We start from the raw sequence: 26,150 nt of genomic DNA on the forward strand, positions 1-26,150 counted from the left end.
AGAGAACTATATCAAGGTTGTCTTGAATGTGGTCAAGCATGAGGCAGTTATATAGTAATACATTAAAATAATCTAAAGCCAAAACTGATCTTTTGTTTTAGATAGTGTGGAAGTGTTAAAACCCCAATCAGGCTGTGATTGCTGACTCTGTGGCCAATGGGGAGATTGGCTCGCTCTATTTTTTCTGGAGTTCATTGTTAATCGGACAGAGGGCTAAGGAAAACTCCAAATTTTACAGTTATCACCAGGACAGGAAATCTTCCAGTTTCAGTGGCAGCTTCTTAGGAGAGGCTGTCCTTTAGTTTGTAGAGATTTCCTATATTTCCTGTTGTGTCTACCAGACAGGAAGTAAATGGATACCTTTCAATGGAATATACATAACAAAAAAATAAATAAAACAGGGGTGTTGATCCTTTTCTACTCCAGTTGAATAAATAAAGTGGGGCTTTAGATACTGTATATATTAAACTGGCCATGACATATTTAAAGAAAGCAGCTCACATATTAATAATTATGACAGGAAATGTATTCTCTTTTTCTATATTAAGTCTTGAAAGAAATAGTGTCCTTTGAAACCTGTACAAAGTATAGTAGCTTAGAAATTCCCTTTCCTAATGTCACTCTAAGTCAAGCCAACAGCTCTACTGACAGGGGACTGAAGAAACTTTAGCATCTGCCAAGTCACCTCTCCCCAAAGAAACATAGGCTGATTCAGCTGTGGTCACACTAGCATGATTCATTGGGGAAACCATGAGTTCTCCTCGACAACATCTGTTACAAAGACAAACTGAACCCTGACAATGTCACACCTTCTGTACAAAGCATCAAGAGAGAAAAAAGCTACTGGTATACTTAAATGATGTAAATTAAAAAATTAAAAACAATAATCGCTATACATTTAAAAAAAACAAACAAAAAAAAAAACATGTCATATGTGAAGCAAAGTCACAGTAACGTAGAGATCGCATTAAACAATACAGACATCAATCACTTTTTTTAAATTCATGCAGCTACATATTGCATGGAATTGGCAATCTGTAGAAAAAAAAATTGTTTTGGATTATCGGTTTAGAAACGTGAAAGCAGAAACTGCATGGAACTGGGAACTCTTAAAAAAAAAATCTTGTTTTTAACTTGTAAACACTGTGTCTGAAAAAGAGGCTCCGTCCTTAAAGCGGAGGTTCACACAAAAAGTGAACCTCCGCTTTTTGGAAGCCTCCCCCCCTCCGGTATCACATTTGCCACCTTTCGGGGGGTGCGGATACCTGTATAATACAGGTATTTGCACCCACTTCCGGGCATAGACTCCCGCGGTCCCAAGAGACAGCGGTGACCAGTGAGGACGCGCAGAGCGACTCGCGCATTCGCAGTAGGGAACCGGGTAGTAAAGCTGCAACACTTCACTTCCTGATTCCCTCACGAGGATGGTGGCGGGGCAGTCGAGAGCCAAGCGGTTGCTCGACTTTGGCTGCCGACATCGCGGGCACCCTAGACATTTTTTTAAAAGTCAGCAGCTGCAGTATTTGTAGCTGCTGGCTTTTAATATTTTTTTTTAAAAGCGGACCTCCGCTTTAAGTGGTTAAGGAAGAGAACATGCAGTTGTAGAAAATAAATTCAAATAAAATTGACCTTGTAATTAGTCTGTGTTATCTGACTGAGCATTAATGAAAAATGTATATATCTTACTAGTGTGCCCTTTTAGCTCCTGTTATTTATACAATTTTGTTTCTTTTCTTTTAATCAAATTTTGGATTTTTGTGCTACAACAAAAATGTACAGTATTGAATTTGGTATAAGGCAGCAATCTGAGAGCCGATAAAACTTCTATATTTCATTCTGCGTTCTGCTGTAGCGTTGTACTTTTCGTTTTCGGCTTTTCTTTACTGTATTGTACTAAAAGACCAAAGACGCATAATTCTCTGCAGGCAGCAGCAGATAATTGTCTGTTTGCATCAATAGGGAGCAGAGAAAAGCACAAACAGATGCTGCACACTATCGCTGAGATACTTCTAATTTTTGCAGAAATGCTGCTTTACAGTACTTATTAGCTGGGATCTGCTTGTTTACTAACTTAATGGAAAAAAAGAAAAACACATCATTCTCCCTTATCCATTGTGTCTTTTATAGATCACACAAGTCTCAGAAAAGACATAATGTGAAATGTAACAGTATTTTTAAGCCCACGCCAGTCAAACAGGAACACTTTTCAGTTTAACTCAAATTGCCTACCTACTGAATGCCTCCAATTATCATGACTTTCATATTCTACAGCCAAAGGGTCTTGGGCTTGTCAAAGGTGCTAGATCACATGTATTAAAGTGGGACTCCAGCAAAACAACTAAACATAAAGTTGAAACAAATCAAAGTAACGATTTGCAATTATCTACAGCCAGTCTTGGGTTTCACCTGTACTTCCATACTGCATAATCAGACATGTGACTCCACTTTTTCTATTACACCTTCCTTCCCATGTCTGAAGTCTGATTGATGATGAATTGGACAAAGAATCTATACTATCATCCTGCTGATCCATTATCAAATGAGCAGGAGAGGGACATAGGTGTAGGTGAAATAATGAAACAATATAACTTTTTATGCAGATTTGTGTGAATCACTGGAACGCCTAAACAAAATTACATATTGCCATACGTATCCCCTCTGTGTAGTCAGACAGGTGACACCACAATAGCTCTTTCAGTTTTATGTGTCACCTTTCTATTCTCAGATTGTTTATTGGACAATGGATCTGCGTCATGGCATGCTATTTCCCAATGCATAGAGCAGGTTAATGATAAATAAAATTGTTCATTTAAATCAGAAAATACTGGAATAATTTTGCTGGCTGTACAGACTGGCATCATTAGGTGAATCCTAAGGGTTATTAAAAATTTTACACAATATTAACAACATAAGCATGTGCACAGGGTGTGTCGGTTGTGCCTGGGCACACCCTAATCACCCCGTGCAGTGCAGGTTCCCCCTGCCTGACATCAATCTCTGCCCTACAGACACTGTCCACTGGTCTACTTACACCGTCCTCTGCCCTACTGACAAAGTCCACTGCGCCACTCACAAGGTCCATTGCTCTACTGACAAGTTCCCCCTGACTGACACCATCCACTGTCCTACTGACACCAGCCTCTACACTACTGACACCGTCCATATTTACATTTATTTATAAGAGTTTGTGTGTCTGTGTATGCTTGCACGCATGAGCTTTGAGATGCACACCCTAATGCAATAGGCTGTGCACACCTATGACTAATACACAGCACGGCAAGAAATAAAGTCAACACCACTATTTGCCTTTGTGTCAAGAATGCAGTGGTGTTTTCTCTCCCTCCTTGGTCTAATATTGGATAGAAAAAAAGAGCAGCGGGAGATTGGTGAGGTTGCCCCTATGCTCAATCTGCTTTCTTGCATTAAAGTGGTGGTAAACCCTTTACAATCACCTTAAACTACAGGTAGGCCTAGATTAAGGCTTACCTGTAGGTGCTTGAAATTGCTCCCAGACCTGCACGGTCTAGAAGATATTTGCAAATCGGCGTAAGACGATTTGTTCTGAGCATGCGCCACAGTTAGAAAGGGCACGCTGTGCCACGTTTTACCGTGTTTAGAAGCGTTTTTTTTTTTCAAATTACAAAAAATGCCTACAAACAAAATGCTGCTAAACGCGGGTTACCGCGTTTAGTCGCGTTTAGTCTGGCGTCTGAAACGTGAAAATCTTCGGCGTCTGAACCCATTTTTTTGCTTTTAAAGAAACGCTGTTAAACGCAACTGCCTAAAAATGGCAAGAAATGAGACTGTGTACATGGTCACATAGGATAACATTGAATGAGTTCAGGGGCAGTTGAAAAAAGCGTCCAACTGCCTCTGAAAGTACGTTTAGCAGCGTCCCGTGTACATGGGGCCTTAGGGTTATTTACTAAAGGGATGCAGACACTGCAACTTTTTTCATTAGAACAATGGGGGTACACCAACTGGTCATAATGAACTAGACCCTCCCATTCAAATTCAATAAACAAAAGACATGGTAAAACAAACAGCTATTCCTTTAGAGCAGAAACAGGTAAGAATCTGCAACAAAGGGGAATTGTTTTTTCTCAAGTTGCTATTTAAAGCGGGATTCCACTCACTAACACTGTAGCTGATGACTTTTAATAAGGACACTTACCTGTCCTAGGCGCCTGCGCTCAGTCCTGGCACCTCCATCCTGACTAAGGGAAACAGTCAGTGAAGCCTTATGGCTTCACTGCTTATTTCCTACTGCGCATGCGCGTCTCGCACGGTGCTTTGTGAATGGGCGGCTGCCGCCCATTCACCAGAAGACACCGCGATGGAGGATGACGAAGAAGACAACCGCGGTGGAGGAAGAGGCAGAAGAGCTACTTTTGCATAGCAACAGTCCTTTCTGGTGAGTATACATTTTTTTTAACCACTTAAGACCCGGACAATTATGCAGCTAAAGGACCTTACTCCTTTTTGCGATTCGGCACTGCGCCGCTTTAACTGACAATTGCACAGTCGTGCGACGTGGCTCCCAAACAAAATTGGCGTCCTTTTTTTCCCACAAATGGAGCTTTCTTTTGGTGGTATTTGATCACCTCTGCGGTTTTTATTTGTTGCGCTATAAACAAAAATATATCGACAATTTTGAAAAAAAAAACAATATTTTTTACTTTTTCCTATAATAAATATCCCCAAAATGTATAGCGTTTACAAAATAGGGGATAGTTTTATGGCATTTTTATAAAAAAAATTTTTACTACTAATGGCGGCGATCAGCATTTTTTTTTCGTGACTGCGACATTATGGCGGACACATCGGACAATTTTGACACATTTTTGGGACCATTGTCATTTTCACAGCAAAAAGTGCTATACAAATGCACTGATTACTGAGAAAACGACAATTGCAGTTTAGGAGTTAACCACTAGGGGGCACTGTAGGGGTTAAGTGTGACCTCATAAGTGTTTCTAACTGTAGGGGGCGGGGCTGGACATTTGACGTCATTGATCGTCTTTCCCTATATCAGGGAACAGACGATCACTGACATTGCTGCTCCGAAGCTCCGTGACCATGGCCGCGGCACAGAGCTGCATTTATGTGTATTTTCTATCCATCTGCTTATTGTTGCCTTTCAATTGCAGGGTTGGGTTGTATTTTTTTAACAAAACTGCAATTAAGTCAACAATTAAGATTTAAGCGTCTTTAATCAAATTATTTTTGATTTGAAGTACAGAGTATATTCATATCTCTTTAATTTAATTTCTTTGGTAAGTTGGTACATTTCTCTTCTGCTAAATTAACAGTTTGTCAAAACATGAGAATATTAAGATAGCATAAAAAAGCAACTATCAATCTCTTTTATTACATTTAACTGGCAAGTTTCTTAAAGCAAAATTCAATTTGTATAAATAATATGTAAATATTAGATTCCATATTAAAATACCTTTTCGGGCTTGATCAGCACCTCTTTGAAGTTAAGAAATGTTACGTGCAAAGTATCATTTCTGGTTCCCTGATGGTTTTATTGCTGCTTATCAAAAGGGACAGTCGTCTGTTGAGACTTCCATCATTATGTAGAAAAATACTTGCACATTAATAAATAAATAAATAACATGCAGTCTGAAATATATTTGAAAACCAGTAGAAAATGAGAAACCTCTGTCCTAGTTCATAGAAGATTCTTGCTAATTGCAAAAAATAAAAAAATAAAAAAAAACAATGAAAAAAAACCTAACATTATCTTAAAAAGTTTTCACTCCCCCAAAGGTATCTCTGCTTTGATGTAGTTTTTGGAGCGTGGTGGTCAAATGATTCTAAATGATTTACTGGCAGAAACATAATCATCATAAGTTGTAGCATTAAAAATACTTTTGATAATGTGTTTTTGCTTTTAATCCATTCTTTTGATAAATATGAAAGAATGATGTACATTATTCTATTATTAAATAGTTAAAAAATTCAACAAAACTTGAACTATTGTCTTCATACTGATCTAAGAATATTAATTTATAAAATTCAACATCCAAAAACAAGTGCAGTAACTTGCTACATGCAATCAAGACAACATCAACAAATGCTTGGCTCAATACAGAATGCTAAACTCTGTAATTCAGGACTTCGTAATCTTATTACAACTTAAGGAAAATGGACTCTCCTTCAAGTACAACTGGCCTTCATGAAGGAGGCCATATACCTCAAACTGGAACAGCCATCCCTAAATCAGGGCTGGGTGACTGCAAAACCGGCTATCATTCACTTATAGTTTTCTTTAAATGTCTCTATCACAGTGCTTTGAGAGCATTTCCACCTCCAGACTTGAAATTTGAACAATTAACACTATCGCAGGCTTCATGGCTACATGGGATAACATTATGTAATTAGAACAGGTTGATTTCACAAACTTTCACACTTCTAATGTTGTTCTTGGACAATCAACACCTGCCTTGAAATATACCATGGTGACTAAATAATGGGTACTGTTATCTGTGTGACTATAAATGGAGGGGTAAGTCCCTGACACTCAGAGCTGAGGAAGCTAATTGGATATGCAGTGAAATATCTGCAACATTACAGAACAAGGCTAGTTGAATGTGATGAATTACTACTTGGTATACCATGTAACTGAGAATCTCTACAGGAACATGACCTTATGTCTCCATCATGATTGTACATTAACACTTGTAAAGCTGCTGTGTGGTTGGTGTAGATTTTAGTTTAATTATTCTTTATTGAAAAAAAATGTATATTCATACTGATAGACAGAACAATATGTTCTTAAAGTGGAGTTCCACCCAAAAATGGAACTTCCACTTTATGGAACCCCCCCCCAGTGTAAAATTTGGCACCTTTCAGGGGGGAGGAGGGAGCAGATACCTGTCTAATGCAGGTATTTCCCCCACTTCCTGGCATAGATCACCTTGGTGATCTACGCCACTTACGGCGCCTACTCTGTGCCCCCGCTGGCTTCTGGGAGACACACATCTCCCAGAACACAGTGGGGACCAGTGAATATACGCGCAGCGCTACTCGCGCATGCACAGTAGGGAACCGGAAAGTGAAGCCGCAACGCTATATTTCCTGAGGATGGCGGCGGGGGCAACTGAGAGCCGAGCGTTTGCTCAGCCTCGGATGCCGACATTGCGGGCACCATGGACTGGACAGGTAAGTGTCCATATATTAAAAGTAGCTGCTGTATTTGTAGCTGCTGGCTTTTAATATTTTTTTTAAGTGGGACTTCCACTTTAAGGTAATAAGCTGGCAAGGCAATATATAAAGACACAGAATGATAAGCCTTTCCATATCAAAAAGAAGAGATTACCATTGCACACAGTGATATCGGACAGATTATAATAAAAAAGGATGGGTTTGGGAAAGGGTAAGGGAAGATAGGTAAGGGGAAAAGAGGTACAGAAACAAGTAAAACTGGTGTTAGACATTATATAATGCATTACAAAGAACAGTAAGGAACTTAGCAGATATATGTGGGACATTTCTAAGGAATGCAATTGTATTGCTCAGATAGGTATTGCCTTAAAGGGGTTGTAAAGGTTTATTTTTTATTTCTAAATAGGTTCCTTTAAGCTGATTAATTGACCTTTTCCTTTCATTTCCTTTCTAAATGTTTTTTTTCTTTGTCTGAATTTCCTCCTCAGTAAGCTTGCCCCCATCATCCGGGCTGTTCTGGCTGGGGGTTAGTCAGCCAGAACAGCTTACTGAGGAGGAACAGGAAGCGAGAAATTCAGACAAAGAAAACAAAGAAAAAAAACATTTAGAAGAGATATTGAAGGAAAAGGTAAGTGAACCAACAATGCACTAGCTTAAACGAACCTATTTAGAAAATAAAAAACAAACCTTTACAACCCCCTTAAGAAGGTTATAATGTGTTACTAATACAGGGGTTCAGATGTGGGAACCTTATTAAGGCATAAGGGAGCAACTAGGATTTTTTAACCAAGGGGCCCATTGGCACAGAAATGTATTTTGGCTGAGGTGGACCTTCGCAAACAGGTATTCAAGGTGAGCTTGTTCATTCAGAATTTGTATCACACTATATAATGTGGGTAGAGTATATTTTTTCAAATTTTGGGCAATAGCTAATCAAGCTGCAACTTGCAAGGGTGTGAGAATAGTGTAAAATGATGATGGCCAAGCATCAATACCCACTCCCAAATGTGCTAATCTGGAATCTGGAACACTTCCAGAAGCAGTTAGAGTGGAAGTAAAAAAAAAATGTTGACCAAAAGTTGTGAAGTTTTGAGCTGCTCTGTCAAACATGAGCTGTTGAAACAGATGAGCTCCCAAAGTCAGACAAAATTCCAACGTTCGATTTAGAGCCATGAGTAGTCAGAAGATGGGCACCACCACTGTTTGGATTGAGCCAATATAATGTAATTGTAATATTTGACAATGTCTGAGACTCCTATTCCTGCATGGTGTGTTGAGAGGTAAAGGATGTTACTTCAGACATGGGGTTTCTTATAGCCCCAAATGTAATGCCACATACACACGACCGTTTTTTGCGATGTGAAATTTAAAAAAAAAAATGAATGTCATTAAAAACGATTGTGTGTGGGCTCCAGAGCATTTTTCGTGATGTTAAAAATGGGCATTCAAAATTTAGAACATGCTCTAAATTTTCACGTTGTTTTTCACGTTATCGTGTTTAACGTCATAAAAAATGGTCGTGTGTAAGCTTTAACGTCGTGAAAATAATGCGCATGCTCAGAAGCAAGTCATGAGACAGGAGCGCTCGTTCTGGTAAAACTAGCATTCGGAATGGAGATAGCACATTCATCACGCTGTAACAGACTGAAAAGCGCGAATCATCTCTCACCAAACCTTTACTAACACAAAATCAGCAAAAGCGCCATCCGAATGGAACTTCCCCTTTATAGTGCCGTCGTACGTGTTGTACATCACCGCGCTTTGCTAGAGCATTTTTTCACGATCGTCTGTAGGCAAGGCAGGATTAACAATACTCTGGTTGAAAAAAACAATAAAAACGGTCGTGTGTACGCGAGTTGAGAACTTGCTGGAATGTATGCAGGTGTGATGATAAAATAGGAAGAGGTAGAGAGTGAAACATGTAAAGAATATGCAGCAATAGAAACATTTTTCACAGAGAGAGAGAGTCCACCCAGTAAGCTGTAACATGTTTAAGGCCAGTAAATGTGCCTTGAAGTTTTGTTTTAGGACAGTAGAGTAGTTCAGGATACTGCTGCTGGATGTAGTCATTTGGATACCTAAGTATTTAATCTTCTTGTAGGGAGGATCTAACCCTATCGCCAGCATGTGATACTTTGTAATGTTAACCTTGTATAGAGAAATGGCTCCAAACCATTTTAAAAGGTCATAAAGAGGGGGTAAAGCTGGTTAAAGAGATTAGGACGTTGCCTGACTATAAACCAACTGAACTGTGTACATTTCCCACCTGAATGCCTGAGTTTTTGCACATTGGCATGAATATGCTCCACCAGGGGTTCCATAAATAGGGAGAAAATGTAGTGCATCACAATGTATGTGATGATGCACCATGCTGTGGTTTGTTGTGTGTTGCACTCTACTGCACAATGTATTGGGTTGCCATTCATTATGACTTGACCATAAAAAAACACACATATACAGGAAATTCTTTGCCATACGCTTGGTAACATGTATTAGCGTGCGCGTTGTCACAATGCATGGATGTAAATGGGTCCTTTATAAATTTGGAATTTTGGAGATTAATGTGCGACACTATCTCTTTGCATCTTCTTGTGTCATCTACCTGCTCACAGGACAATTAAACAGTATAGTCACACAAAATGATTCATACAATCAGCAAGCAAGTGACATGGGATGTCACAAAAAAAAAAGTGGGGCTACTCTGCTGGCTATTCAGTATAGCAGATGTGTGTGACTTAGGCCTCGTACACACGGACGGACTGTCCGCTGACATCGGTCCGCCGGACCGTTTTCAGCGGACATGTCCGCCCGGAGATTACTGTCTGATGGTTGTACACACCATCAGACAGAAATCCGCACGTACACGATACGGGGTGATGTGGCCGCGCCTTTGCCGCAACGATTACGCGGCGACGTGCGCGGCCCTGGAAGGTCGATGCTTCCACGCATGCGTCGAATCACTTCGACGCATGCGAGGGATGGCGGCCAAGCGGACATGTACGGTGAGTCTGTACAGACGACCGAACATGTCCGACAGGCAGGCTTCCAGCGGACAAGTTTCTTAGCATGCTAAGAAACATTTGTCCGCTGGAAAACGGTCGGCTGGACAAATGTCCGCTGGAAACCTGTCCGGTCGGCCGTACACACGACCGAACATGTCTGCTGAAACTGGTCCGCGGACCAGTTTCAGCAGACATGTTCGGTCGTGTGTACGGGGCCTAACAGGGATGGCCAAACAGAATACCACTTAAAAAATGTTATCTAAAGAAAAATATATTTTTTAGTTGTTTAACACATTTTATGGTTTTTACCAGTAAGTTCTCCAAGTTGAAAGAACAAACGAATATAATAAGTACCTCTGTGTAGGATGTTTCCAGTGTCCCTCTTGAGGATGTCGATCTCTCTCTGGGCTTTGATGAGATGATGTTTACAGCGGGTGGCTGATTGTGTAAAACCGACGTTAGACAAAGCTGAACTGTCTCTTTCAAGGCTTTTAACTGTGATTCCTGTGTAGAGGAAATGCCTAAGTTGATTATGGATTTTACAAGTAGCCAATTATGATTTTTTAAAAACTGTGTTTTCTTCATAACAATATATAGTTATATTACAGGCTAGGCACAATGAAAACATGCACGTCTGTGGCATCTCCTGTTTTGAACTGAAGCACATTGTATAAATGGAAGTCCTTGACAATGAAATGTAGTTTCACGTAAAGAAAAAATGCCAACCCTATTTAAACATAGAAATTTTGACTTTTATTGCAATCCTCACTTTGGGGTTGATTTACTAAAGGTAAATAGACTGTGCACTTTGTAAGTGCAGTCACTCTGCTGACCACCATCATCCAATCATGTGCAGGTGAAAATGCTATTTTTTAAATGTGTCTTGTATGTGATTGGGTATTATCTGCCAAATTAAACTTAGCTTTATTCACTAAGCTCTGGAGCAACTTCAATTTGCAGACTGCACTTGCAAAGTGCACAGTCTATTTGCCTTTAGTTAATCACTCCCTTTATCTCCAGTGCTTTTCCCCACAGAAACTTCACTCCAGCCCTCTTCCAGGGTGAATAGCACTCACATTTCCGTTGTTCCCCATCTGCCATGAACACTTGGAGATCTTTTGGAGGTGTATCATCATGTCAGTCTTGGTCCACAGAGCCATGGCCATATTTGGTCAGTTTCAACATTCAGGAGGCCCCCACCTGTTTGAATGGATTTAGCAGCGGGACTGACATATGTCATGCAGAGTGAGTGATGGAAAAAGTTTGTTTTGGCGATCAGCAGGATTTTTTTTATTTTGGTGGGTTGGATGGCATTGTTTATCCGGATTGACACGCTTATGCATCCCCGCATGATGTGATTGACGATGCATGTACATTATGTAACATTTAATACTTTGTACTCTTTACTCATTTACATGGGGTTGGTATCTGAGAGCCACTTATCTTAAAGGGGGCATCTGGATTTGGATGAGCCACCCCAACCATAGACCCTACAACCGCAGGGCCAGGATTATAGGATAATGGCCCTTGTTCTCGTCAACATGGGGGATGAGGCATGCCCCCATTTTGAGGGCTTGACCTGGTATTGTTCAGTGGGAGGGTACACACTCATTCTCCCACTCCCGTTTCTGACAAGCCAGACTGTATGCTCGGACAAGCATCTGGCATGTCAGGGTGGGAGCACTGTTGTTCTAGGAGGACATCATATGCATCATATGCTCCAATGTGATCTGTCCACCAAACAAGGCTGATGACAGATCACTGTACCAGCCAGCTGCCGGTACCATGTAACCTCTGGCCAATCACAGCAGATAACATGATAGTTGTACATGATAAATGGCCTTGTTACATGCCTTTCATTGTGTACTATTGTGATGTGCTCAATGATTGGTCACAGTCATCACATGGTACAGACAGGACCAATCAGAGTCCATCTGTACCATGTGATTAGCTGTGACCAATCACAGCTAATCACAATATTAAACACTGAATGAGTAGCTTCCATTCAGTAGAAATGTTTGCTTATAACTCAAATGCACAGTTAAGCAATAAAAGAGTGTAAAAAAAATCCTGATCGCCTCCCCAGAGTAGCACAGTGTTACTATGGTAACACTTTATTGCTCTTGTCACTGTATGTAAAAAAAAAAAGCAAAACAAAAGAAACAAAATGTAATACAAATAAATGTATATATATTTTTATTTTTTTTCTTACTTACTGTCACCAGTCAGTGTCCCTGATTACAGCCACACCAGTCGTATGATGACGTTGTACTGCACTGGTGACAGTATGTCAAAAAATATTTTTTTTCATTTCTTAGATTTTCAAACAATTGTGACAAAAAATTACAACTTAAAAAAACTCTCTGTGCCTCTTACCTCTTGTCAGTCCTTTTAAATTTATTTAAAAAATAAAATAAAAAAAAGCAGTGGTGATTAAATATTTGCCCTTTTGCACAGCCTTACATTTGAACTCTCTTTCTTTAGATCCCTTCTGACAATTTAGTCCTTCTTTGTCTGCCTACCAACCTGAACCACCAGGTCTACTAGATATGGAGTCCATTGGGGTCCTTTGCAGGACATCCATCATCCAGATAGTCGAAGAAATAAATAAATTGGGGTGGCGTGAATGCTTTTTACTGGTAAAATTGTGTGAAATATACATCAAGGAAACTAACAAATATTTCCTGGCAGCCTGAAGCACTGGGATTTGTTGTGCTTTACGTTCTTTTTTGTTTATCTTTGTATACATCCACCAGTTATTGCTTCCTAAAAAGAAATCAGTTTTAATTTTCAGCAAATAAATGTCCAATACTTCCTGGCAGGCTAGAGCAAAGGTGGTCTGCCATATATTGTTGCTACTTTCTTTATGAGAATGAACCACATATGAGAACTGTTTTCATCTGATCTGTTTACTCCAAAGTAATTTTGAGCACCTTTTTGATTATTTGTTTGCTTTTTGATTATTATTTGCTTACTGTTAATTAGATCACTGTTTGCTGCTAGCTGGTAGTTAGATCACTGTTTGATTAGATCACTGTTAGATGTTAGTTAGTAGTGGTGTATTAGATTACTGTTAACTAGATTACTGTTAGCTGTTGGCTGTTCATTAGCTGTACTGATGATATTACTGTTTACAGTTTGCATTGTTTAGGAAAATGTGGTTAAAGCGGATGTCCGCTGAAAAAAATATATTAAAAGTCAGCAGCTACAAATACTGCAGCACACTTACCTCTCCTGGAGTCCAGCGCCATCCGCAGCAGAGGACGAGCGATCGCTCGTCACTCTTCTGCCCCCCCCGCCATCCTTGGTGAGGGAACCAGGAAGTGAAGCACTCCGGCTTCACTGCCCGGTTCCCTACGGCACATGCGCGAGTTGCGCTGCACCTGCTGATTGGCTCCCGCTGTGCTCTGGGAGCCGAGTGTTCCCAGAGCACAAAGGGGGGGGAGGACAGGAGGTGACGTCCTGCCCGCAGTCTTCCCGCAGACTGTGGCCGGAAGTGGGTGCAAATACCTATCTTTAGACAGGTATCTGCACCCCCCTCCCCCTGAAAGGTGTCAAATGTGACACCGGAGGGGGGAGGGTTCCGATAAGCGGGAGTTCCATTTAAGGGTGGAGCTCCGCTTTAAGCTCTTACCTGATTTTGTGTGGTATATATTCTGTGTTCCAGTCTGCACCTAAGCTAGTGTTGTCTAGTTATTGGGTGCAATTTTCAGCTATAATACCAGATTCCTGGTTCCAGAGTGGAGGAAGCTGTATCCTAAAGGAGGCATCTAGGCTGGGTCACATATGTTTATGTATACCATAAAGACTGCTTGCTAGACAATGTGTAGCAGCTCAGCTTAAGATACTACTAAAATACATTAAGGTGTACTGTGACATTCCAAAATACTTAGCCTAAAAATTACTAGGTGGCTTAATAGCCATCAACAGGAATGCTTGACATATGGCATCTAGCCGTATATAAGGAACAAAGTGGTGATGCTATAGCTAGCATCTCATTGTATCCAAACAAGTTTACAATTGTTAATGGAAAGCAGTGGTGAAAAGAAACATTCTAACCATAGATAACCTTCTTTAGGCTGATGTCAAACTGGTGATTTTGTAGCAGAGGTTAATCACTGCTACACATTACTAATGAGAGCGATTAACAGAGATTTGCCACTAGCAATTTCATTTTTAGTGTTGTGGTGATAGTGCTACAGTATTAGGTTGCGCTTTGCTACAAGTCGCTCTCCTTCATTGATTTTTGGCTTAGCTATAGAGGTTAATAAAGAGCAATTGCCTCTGGTAAATCATGGAACATCGATGAATTTTGATCAAGGACCGAGCTACAAATCACATTCAAACTTGAAGAGTAAGCGATTTCATAGAGAATTATTACTAATTTCTTAGCAAGAAATCTCTAAAACAATACATGGATGGGGTCGGGGGTAATCGCTGTGAAAAAAAGTGCCCCTGTGACATCAGCTGATTGCAATCTTAACTTAGGAGAGCTGCAAAAGATTTGTTGGATCTTTTCTTCATCCACGGTTCTCTATATTGTGACTGTTCCTACATGGACTCTACGGATAATAAAGATAATAACTACACTGTGAGGATTGCAGGATAATGGTGCGCACATGTGTGGTTACTTTATACACTAGTTGTAATATCTACATAGCTTTGATATACAGGGGTTAAAGCTTGATTATTAAAAACTTTTAATGAATATAGTTATTTAAACAAATTAAATAAATGTAAGTTGAACTCAAATGTAAATGACACACATTAATGCAGCTCTTCATTTAATTATAAATCATTACTGTAGTCACTGTACAACTGTAGTCAAACTGGTGGCGGGAGGAGTCAATTCAATGTACTATAGTGCTCATGTGCTAACAAGGAACATGCTGTTAGGAGAAGAGAGAAGAGAGCAAAGTGGGATGAGTGCATTAATGTTCTGCTTCTTCTTGCATTGTCCAGTCACAGGCTGGAGAGGGAAAAGATCTATAGGTGTAATTATACTATAGCAGGGGAAAAAAATGCTCTTCTGTCCTGCCTTACAGGGCTGTGCTGCATGGCAGTATTGAGATGTCGTTCTTGCTTGCATTTTTTAATGTGCATTTTTCCCATGATTCTCAGTGTCATGCGTATGCGTGTTTGTCTCCCAAAGGAAGATCCTGCTCTTTTTTTGGGTGATAAGCTTCATGCTAATTTTAAGCCTCCATGCACACTGGCTTAAAAAAGAGTTTTGTGTTCTGCCTGAAGAAGCAGCTCAATGTTATCCTTTGTGTACATGTATATTGGGACGTTAAGAGGCATATTTTGAGTTCAAAGTTTACAGGGAGAAAAAAAAAACCTTCTGGATCGCATTTCTGATTGGAGCTTACTGGTAAAAAAAATGTAAAACTCTCCTAAACTTATCTAGACTTTGTACAAAAAATGCTCTATATGAGTGTTTTTTTACTCCCAGGAGAGCAGACGTTTTTTTAAGCCCAGTGTGCATGGAGCCTTAAAGTAGATGTAAACCTGAATTATTGTTTTATTTTTTTTGCTGTCACAATGTAGAATATACGATTTCCTATTATCTGTGCCCAGTCTTGCCACAAAGAGTTAATCCAGCTCTGAGCAATCCTCTTTTCTTTTTTTTAGTGAGATAAATGGACAAACAGGAGAAAACTTTTGTCCGTTCTTCCCCCTTGCTGTGAATGACAAGTTATTTACATATCTCATGCACTAGCCTGAGACAGGCATCCATTCTTTAACCACTTCCAGACCTGCGCACGACGATGTACGTCCTATTTTTAAAGATTGATATCTCGGTAACGGCAGCAGCTGCTGTCACAATCGAGGTATCAATCTTTAGTGTGCGCGGTCTGGAATCCGATAATGGCGGTCTCTGCGGCGGATTCACCGTGAGATCGCCGTTATCGGTGGCGGGAGAGGGCCCCCCCCCTCCCGCCGCTCTCCCGCGCCCTCCGCCGCTTACCAGAGCCGTCGGTAGCGGCGGAGGCGATCGGATGCTGTCGGCTGGTGAGCGGGGACGAGACTTAAGGAAAAATCTCCTTCGCCCGTCCCCATAGCTCGGCTGGGCGGAAGTGACGTCAAAACGTCAGTCCCGCCCAGCCTCTTAAAGAGACAAATTTTTTTTTTGGTCATTTGAAAAAATGACATTTTTTTTTTTTTTTTTTTTTGCATTTAAGCCCAAATATGAGATCTGAGGTCTTTTTGACCCCAGATCTCATATTTAAGAGGACCTGTCATGCTTTTTTCTATTACAAGGGATGTTTACATTCCTTGTAATAGGAATAAAAGTGATCAAATTATTATTTTTTTTTTCAGTGTAAAAAATAATAAAATAAATAAAAATAAATAAGAAAACCAAAAAAAAAAATGTTTAAAGCGCCCCGTCCCGACGAGCTCGCGCGCAGAAGCGAACGCATACGCGAGTAGCGCCCGCATATGAAAACGGTGTTCAAATCACACAAGTGAGGTATCGCCGCGATCGTTAGAGCGAGAGCAATAATTATAGCCCTAGAACTACTCTGTAGCTCAAAAAATGCAATCTCTAGAATTTTTTAAACATCGCCTATCGAGATTTTTAAGGGTAAAAGTTTGACGCCATGCCACGAGCAGGCGCAATTTTTAAGCGTGACATGTTGGGCATCATTTTACTCGGCGTAACATTATCTTTCAAAATATATAAAAAAATTGGGCCAAATTTATTGTTGTCTTATTTTTTAATTCAAAAAAGTGAATTTTTTCCAAAAAAAGTGCGCTTGTAAGACCGCTGCGCAAATACGGTGTGACAAAAAGTATTGGAATGACCGCCATTTTATTCTCTAGGGTGTTAGAAAAAATATATATAATGTTTGGGGGTTTTAAGTAATTTTCTAGCAGAAAAAACTGTTTTAGTCTTGCAAACACCGAATCTGAAAAACACCTAAGGTCTGGAAGTGGTTAATTCCCACCCCCACTCCTTTTCTGAAGTCATGTGGTTACTTCTCTAGATTTTGACTGGATGTTAGTGATCATAGCAGAATTTAGTGTAAGGCTCCATGCACACTGAAGCTGATAAACTGCAGTTTATTGGCGTTTTGGCTTTTTTTTTAAAGCCCATAAACTGAACTCTATGTTAGCCTATGTGCCCATGCACACCTGGGTGTTTTTTAGTGTTAATGAGCTTTGAAGTTTATTGGCTTTTTTCTGAACGCCCGAAATTTGCGTTCAAAGTGACGTTTTTTTGTGGGTAAAAACGCCAAAAACGCTGAAAAATCGCTCAAAACTGATTAAAACCGCTCAAAAACACTGGTGCCAGCGTGTTTTAGTGTTTTTTAATCCATTAAAAAAAAAAGTAAAAAAAAAAAAAAAGCTACACTGAAAAACGCTGGTTAAAGCTATTGCAAAAACGCTAAAAAAACGTTGAAAGGCTCCCTGCAAAGATACTGGCATTTTTTTTATAGCTTTTATCAGCTTCAGTGTGCATGGAGCCTAAGGAATACACAGGAGAAAATGCATATTGACAAGGGGAATGTAGAGGTGGGCGGTAAGGATACATGCAGGAGGCATGTATATCCTTATAGATCAGAACTACTGGCAGTAGTTTAGAAAGGATGAGAGTGGGTTTACATCAATGAAAATATTTGTGAATGAAAGTGATTGATAAGTCCTCTTTTAGATCCGGCACCTCATCCCTAAAAATAGTATTAGGGGATTGTGGAAGATTAAGGGGGATTATAACGGTGCCATTTAAACAAGTCGTATATAAAAAACAATCAAGGTTTACATCCACTTTAAGATGTATTTTTCCACTCAATTCTTTTATTCAACAATCACAACAAAAATCACACAGCATTTGGAGCTCCATTTAGAATGAATAGCGCCTAAACACGCATTTCGTGTTTTGCAGCGATTGCTGTGCGATTTGAAATCACCAACATAATTGAAGCTTTTCCGCCCATCCATGATTCCAAATCACAAAGTGTGAACAGGGCCTTTATAAAGAGTGTTTGTATATATTTTTATCATGATAGATCAACATGTGTTGAGACAAATGTATTATTATTTTTTTAATTATTTTACAGAAGCAGAATAAGGTAAATTTATGGGTTAAAAACAAAGATGTTCGGTTGGTCATTGCACTCAGTCAAGGGATGAGCTCTTCATTCAATTGTCCGTTAACATGCACAAACTTGCATACATTATAATATATAATAAATGTCCTTACATTGTCCAGTGAGGCTATTTCCATTTCTTTTTTTGCCACAGTTAACTTTTGCTCAAGGTCTGTTAGTTGTTGTGCCTGCAAGACAGAATTAAAGGTAATCTCAGTCACACACAAAGTCAGATATAAACTGATTCAGCCAGCCTTGGAATGTAATGCAAATGCCTGTGTAACTCATAAACATGTATGGCCATTTATAATAAGCTATTTAATTAACTAATTATGAACCTGCATCTGGTGGCTCTGAATCCTGCCTCCCTCTTTCCCCAGGAAAGTCTATTAAAATGATTTGTACTCTCATAAGTAAACAACTTAAAGCTTAGCATTTCAAAAGAATATACATATTATCTTCAGGGAATACACCTGGCTCATTTCAATTCAATAGTGCAATGTTGTCAGTAATAGTTGAATATTACACATGTTTATCCCCTGCCAGTGCTACAACATTATATATTTAAATGTTTTTAATAAGCTGTAAACAGTTGTTTTGGACTTGATAAAATGTATTATATTTAAAAACTAAGTTTAGTTGTTTTTTTTACAAATCAGCACAAGGGACAGTATTTATATTTAATGAAAAATGCCTATTGTACTGATGCAGCCCATCCTAGTTTAAATCTGAAGTTCTCTGCCCCCATACCACTGTAGCCATAATCATCCAGTATTGCAGATTTGTGGTTAAGCAAATTAATAAAAGGTCCTCCTCCTCCATTCATAGAGCACTTTTCATTTATGGAACCTATAATACAACTTGCATGAATGGAGGAGGGGAGGCAGAAAGTGTGGGCATATATATTGTTTAAGGTTGTGACCTAATACATTTTTGTAAGATGGCAGCACCCTGAATTGCTCGCCTTTTCTGGACTAGACATACAGTATCTTTGTTATCTCTATAGGTTTCCTGATTAAGGATTAGTTAAACTGAGAATTGTCATTTCCTTTAACCACTTGAGATCCGCGCTATAGACGAAATACGTCCGCAGCGCGGCTCTCAAGTGCCAAGTGGCCGTTTAAAAATGGCCTTTTATGTGCATTACCCGCGCGCGCCACTGGGTGGCGCGCGGCGGGTAAAAACTGTCCCGACGCATCGCCGAAGACCCGATGCGTGTACCTGGCGGCCACGATGTCCGCCGGGTACACGCGATCGTCGGTGACACGGCAGGTGACAGCAGGGACGTGGAGCTCTGTGTGTAAACACAGAGCTCCACGTGCTGTCAGAGGAGAGGAGACCGATCTGTGTCTCTTGTACATAGGGACACAGCATCGGTCCCCTCCCCCAGTCACCCCCCTCCCCCCACACAGTTATAACACACCCAGGCTACACAGTTAACCCCTTCCTCACCCCCTAGTGTTAACCCCTTCACTGCCAGTCACATTTATACAGTAATTCGTGCATTTTTATAGCACTGATCGCTGTATAAATGTGAATGGCGCCAAATTTGTGTCAAAAGTGTCCGATACGTCCGCCGCAATATCCCAGTCCCAATAAAAATCGCAGATCGCCGCCATTACTAGTAAAAAAAAAAAATAATAAAAAAAATCATAATTCTGTTCCCCATTTTGTAGGCGCTATAACTTTTGCGCAAACCAGTCGCTTATTGCGATTTTTTTTTTTTTTTACAAAAATACGTCGAAAAATACGTATCGGCCTTAACTGAGAAAAAAAATAGTTTTTTAAAAAAAAATTGGGATATTTATTATAGCAACAAGTAAAAAAAATATATATTTTTTTTTAAATTGTTGCTCTTTTTTTGTTTATAGCGCAAAAAATAAAAACCGCAGAGGTGATCAAATATCACCAAAAGAAAGCTCTATTTGTGGGGAAAAAAGGACGCCAATTTTGTTTGGGAGCCACGTCGCACGACCGCGCAATTGTCAGTTAAAGCGACGCAGTGCCGGACGCTGAGATTTCGCCTGGGAACGAAGGGGGTTTATGTGCCCAGTAAGCAAGTGGTTAACCACTTCAGCCCCAGAAGGATTTACCCCCTTAATGACCAGGTCATTTTTTGCGATGCTGCACTGCGTTAATTTAGCTGACAATTGCGTGGTCGCGTGACGCTGTACCCAAATAAAATTGATGTCCTTTTTGCCTGACAATTAGTGCTTTCTTTAGGTGGTATTTGATCACCTCTGCAGTTTTGATTTTTTTGCTCTATAAACAAAAAAAAAGACCAACATTTTTTTTTTATAATATATTTTTTATTTTCTGCTATAAAACATACCCACTATTTTTTTTATATAAATCTAACATCTTTATCAATTTAGGCCAATATGTATTCTGCTACATATTTTTGTAAAAAAAAACCTCCAATAAGCGTATATTGATTAGTTTGCGCAAAAGTTATAGGCCCAGATTCTCGTAGGGCGGTGTAAATGTAAGCGGGCGTAGCGTATCGTAGTTACGCTACGTCGCCGCAACTTAGAGAGGCAAGTGCTGTATTCACAAAGCACTTGTGTCCAAAGTTACGTTGGCGTAGTGTAAATGTGCCGGCGTAAGCGCGCCTAAATCAAATGAGGAACAGGGGGGCAAGTTTTATGTAAACTAATCATGACCCCACGTAAATGACGCTTTTTTAGAACGTCGCATGCGCGCACATGCTCAGTATCACGTTGAATTTTCAAATTAAATTACGCCAGCTCAATGCCTAGTCGACGTGAACGTAAGTTACGTCCAGTCCCATTCACGGACGACTTACGCAAACGACGTAAAATACGACGCTGTTCATATGTTTCCGACATCCATACCTAACATTAATTCACCCCTGCTTTATGAGGGGTAACTTTACGCCGGCGTATGTCTTACGTAAACGACGTATCTTGATATGCCGGGCACACGTACGTTCGTGAATCGGCGTATCTAGCTAATTAGCATATTTGACGCAGAAATATATGGAAGCGCCACCTAGCGGCCAGCGTAAATATGCACCCTAAGATACGACGGCGTAGGAGACTTACGCCACTCGTATCTAGGCAACTGTGAGGCGTATCTGATTCTATGAATCAGGCGCCGAGTTACGTCGTCGTAACTCCTTTGAGAATCCGGGCCATAGTGTCTACAAAATAGGGGATAGATTTATGGCTTTTTTATTATAATTTTTTTTACTAGTAATGGCAGTGATCAGCGATATTTAGCAGGACTTTGACATTGCGGCGGACAGATCAGACACCTAAGTGATATTTTTGACACTTTTTTGGGAACCAGTGTCATTAATACAGTGATCAGTGCTAAAAATATGCACTGACATTGTGCTAATGGCACTGGCAGGGAAGGGGTTAAAATCAGGGGTGGTCAAAGGGTTAAGTGTGTTTACTAACTGTATGGGGGATGGGCTGCTTGGCACAGCACACAGATCTGTCTTCCTAGCAGGAAGACATAATCTCTGTGTGATCCCCTGTCAGAATGGAGATCTGCCTTGCTTACACAGGCAGATCCCCGTTCTGTCTCTGCGAGGAATGATCGCCAGAGGCCGGCTGAACATCGAGTCCGCCAGACCCGCTGATTGGCTCCCCTGCTGGCCAATGACCCACAGAATGCCTACTACGAGCCTGACGTACACCTATGGCAATTCGCTCAGCAAGCCAACCTGCCGCAGTATACCTGCAACGGCTGGTCGGCAAGCGGTTAAAAAGAGGCAAAAAAAATATTTTATTTTCATTTTTGGATAGCATAAGGACAAATTATAACCCCATCAGTTTTTTTCCCCAATCGGTATCCAATTGGGGAGATTTTTCTTTACTCCCTGCCCTACAGCCAAAACAGGAAGTGAAATTAAAGACCTTCAAAGTGAGAGAATCCTTGGTTATCACTCAAACTAGTGTCCCCATTGGAAGATTTTCCCTCTATTCCTTTTGTGGGAACATCACAAAATTTGGGATTTTCTTTTACATTTGATGGCAATGATAAAATGACAAAAAACAAAAGGGTGAATCTCCCAAACTGAGGCACAGGCAGCAATACAAATTTGGTAGCTGTTCTAATTCTTTTCCATTCTGTACAAAAATAATAAAAAAAAATGTGTCTTAAGTTATAATTTACATTTTGGTTTTAATCAGAAGTATTTAGTAGAATTTAAAAATTTTGGACTCGATTTGGAAATTAAAGCCAATATGTTGTTTGATGTTATTTTAGGGGTGCAGTAAAAAAAATTTAAAATTTAAAACAACGATGTAGAAATATGCATTACAGCAACCATTAAAAAAACACAAATACAAAAGAAGACTAAACTACCCTAAATATACTCAGAAACGCAATCTTTAATTTAAAAAATGAGTTGATCGAACAAATATTGCAATAAAGTAAAATTAAGGATTTACACTTTTGAAACATTTAATTAATGTGAGATGAGAAAACTGGTCATTTTGCAGCAAAATCAAGTTAATCCAATATCAATTCTGTTTCTGATTCCTGATCCTTTACATTAGACCATAAAAAAATAAAAGGGTAAGCTTCTACCATCCTTTTTTTTTTTTTTTAATTATAACGTTTTTTTATTGTTGTTTGCATATGTAAAATACAAAAAGTAGTGCGCCAAATTGCATAGACTTAACATAGTGCATATACAAGCATACATTTTTCCCCTCCCCCTATCTCTGTATCTTTATAATTGTGTGAAGAAAGAAAAACCTCTTTAATTCCAAATTGTCTACCCTTATGTCCGCCGTCCCCCCCACCCCCCCTCCACCCCTCACCCTCCCATCCACCCTCCCATCACACCTTGAGCCGGTTTTTTAGGTTAATTTGCTTCGTTAAAATACGTCCTCCCCCCGTAAAGGGATGTCCCATAGCGGGTTAAAGTATCTATTAAATTTGAGAGACTTCTTCTTATATCGAGCATCCCGTTATATCTAGCCAAGGTTTCCACATCCTCACAAATTTTCTATAGTTGCCCTGTTTAGTAAGTGTCACTCTCTCGCTCCAGATCATTGTATTAATGGTTTCAACCCAGGATTTGACAGTGGGTGGAGTCTGGGCCTGCCACCTCCACGCGATTAGCTTCCTTGCCTGGAAGAGGCATCTCAGCACTACCTCAAGGGTGCCGACAGGCACTCTATCCTCCTCAATACTGCCTAATAGACATGCCTTGGATTCAGCTTCCAAATTTGTTTTAAAAGTTTTGTTTATTATGTCTGTCACCTCCTCCCAGTTCTACCATCCTTAGCCACAGTCTAAAGACATAGGCCTGGATTCAGAGACAGCGGCGTATTTTTGTGCGGGCGTAGCCCATCTCATATGCGCTACGCCGACGTAACTCTGAGAGGCAAGAGCAGTATTCACAAAGCACTTGGGGCCAGATTCACAGTCCGGCGGCGCAGCGTAACGTAACCCGTGTACGTTACACCGCCGCAAATTTCCAGATTTAGTGCCCGATCCACAAAGCACTTACCTGGAAATTTGCGGCGGTGTATCGTAAACAGGTCCGGCGCAAGGCGGCCCAATTCAGATGGGGCGGGTACCATTTAAATTAGGTGCGCTCCCGCGCCAGACGTACTGCGCATGCTCCCGTCGCAAATTTCCCGACGTGCTTTGCGCGAAATTACGACACGCCAACGTTTTGTGAATCGCGACGTGAAAAAAAGACTTGCGCCGGGAAAAAGAAAAAATGTCAAAAAAATTCAAAAGCGACGTGGGAAAGACGGGCATACTTTAACATGGTGGAGTACTTTTACACAATGTTAAAGGTGCCCTATCTTTGCGACGGAAATCTAACACTCGCAACGACGGGAAAAATCTTTGTGGATCGCCGTAACTCCTAATTTGCATACCCGACGATGTATTACGGCGCAAACTCCCCCCAGCGGCGGCCGCGGTATTGCATTCTAATATCCGACAGTGTAAAACAATTACACCTGTCGGATCTTCTGGCTATCTATGCGTAACTGATTCTATGAATCAGTTGCATAGATAGAACAACAGATACGATGGCGTATCAGGAGATACGCCGTCGTATCTGCTCTGTGAATCTGGCCCTTGCTCCCTAAGTTACGTCAGCGTAGCGTAGCGTAAATGGGCCGGCGTAAGCCCGCCTAATTCAAATTAGGAAGGTAGTGGGCGTATTGTATTAAAATTAGCCGTGACCCCATATAAATGAATTCCCGAACGAACGGCACATCCTCGCGCATGCTCAAAATCACGTCGCATATACTCCCTAAGATACGTCGGCTCAATGCTTTCGACACAACCTACGCCCCCAGGCCCCATTCACGTACGACTTACGCAAACGACGTAAAATCCGACGGCTGTTCCGACGTCCATACCCTAACATGACTTACCCCTGCTTTATGAGGGATAACTATACGCCGGACGTACGCCTTACGTAAACGGCGTAGCTTACTGCAACGGGCGCAAGTACGTTCGTGAATCGTAAGTACGTTCGTGAATCGTAGCGTATCTAGGTCATTTACATATTCAACGCGTAAATCAATGGAAGCGCCCCTAGCGGCCAGCGTAAATATGCACCCAAGATACGACGGCGTAGGAGACTTACGTCGGTCGGATGGAGCCAGAATTCAGGCGTATCTGGTTTCAAGAATACGGCGCATAGATACGACGGCGCATCCTAGAACTTACGCAGCGTATTAACAGATACGTCGGCGTAAGTTCTCTCTGAATCTGGCCCATACTGTCTAAATTGTCCCTAGTGTGTATCTATGTATGTTCAGATAGGAACCTAAATTGTAAATTCCTTGAGGGCTGGAAATGGTGTGAATGTATAATATGTAAAGTGCTGCGAAAGTTGTTATAGAAATACCTGTAACAAAAAAAAAAATTGCCTCTGCCGGGTATTTCCTTTTTACATTAACATTCTAAATTTTTCATTTTCATTTATTCCTTTTCTATATTTTTTCCATTATGCTTATTTATTCTTTTCATTTTTTTTAAACCTCTTGACACAAACATCAGCTGGATTTGTAGCACTATACCATTTATTGTTGCCTTGGGATACATTCTAAAATGACCAGATTCTTATTGGTTGCTTACTCATTTTATCCTTTTATGCTACCTGGAATAAATCACTTTGCTTAGTCGTGTTGAACAGTTACCATCCCTAGACATAAAGATTGTTTTTTATGATTGCTTTGTAATGCTTTTCAGTGAAATTTATCCTGCGTTTTATGTTCAGTTGCTTTAACCATAACCATTATTATTGAGATAAAGTGATTGTAACTGAAATTATATATTATTTAGAAAAATGTATTTGCTTTTAAATTTGGGATAAAATATAAACCTAATTTATGGCGCAAAACAAATTCAGATATTTTCACTAGGGTTGATTTTATATGTTCTGGAAAACAGTAAAAAACATCATGGCTTCATTTTCCAAAGGCAAAAACAGAACATCTGACATCTACTAAGTGTAATCAATGACATCATCTGAGATTCTCATTGGTATTACCACAGAATCTTTCATTTACCAGCTGAAATGTGGCATGTACAAATTTGTGGGCAACAAGTCATCATGATTGAGGTGGATTTAATTTCTATTTGACCCTTTGTGAGAATGGTTAAGGGGTACTAATATGCTGGTCATTATTATAAAGGGGGTTTTCAGATTCCATCATAAGTCAAACCCACATTACGTCAATTCCTTTTTTGGGAAACATAAAGGTGAGAAAGAGGTCCTTGATTGGGATAAAGGTGCCATACAAGGAGGATAGGCTTTCCCACCCCCCCTCTTTGCAACCACCCACCAATATTGAAGGGCATGTGACCTGGTATGGTACAGGGAAGGGGGCTTGCTGCCCTCCCTTTCCAGTAGGGGTAAATGGTCCCA

The 26,150-nt window shown here is 40.3% G+C and overlaps 1 protein-coding gene across 2 annotated transcripts in view; it reads right to left on the bottom strand.

The window, feature by feature from the left end:
* Positions 1–26,150, bottom strand: part of LUZP2 (leucine zipper protein 2) — a 701,970-nt gene that overhangs the window by 62,220 nt on the left and 613,600 nt on the right. For both annotated transcript variants that reach the window (XM_040328360.1, XM_040328359.1), the window contains 2 exons: positions 18,382–18,456; positions 10,530–10,679 (listed from right to left, as the gene is read on the bottom strand). In XM_040328360.1, the coding sequence (XP_040184294.1) occupies positions 10,530–10,679; positions 18,382–18,456 (225 nt within the window). The remainder of the gene's footprint in view (positions 1–10,529; positions 10,680–18,381; positions 18,457–26,150) is intronic.

The sequence above is a fragment of the Rana temporaria genome, chromosome 11, assembly GCF_905171775.1.
Source record: "Rana temporaria chromosome 11, aRanTem1.1, whole genome shotgun sequence".
Classification (NCBI taxonomy): Eukaryota; Metazoa; Chordata; class Amphibia; order Anura; family Ranidae; genus Rana; species Rana temporaria.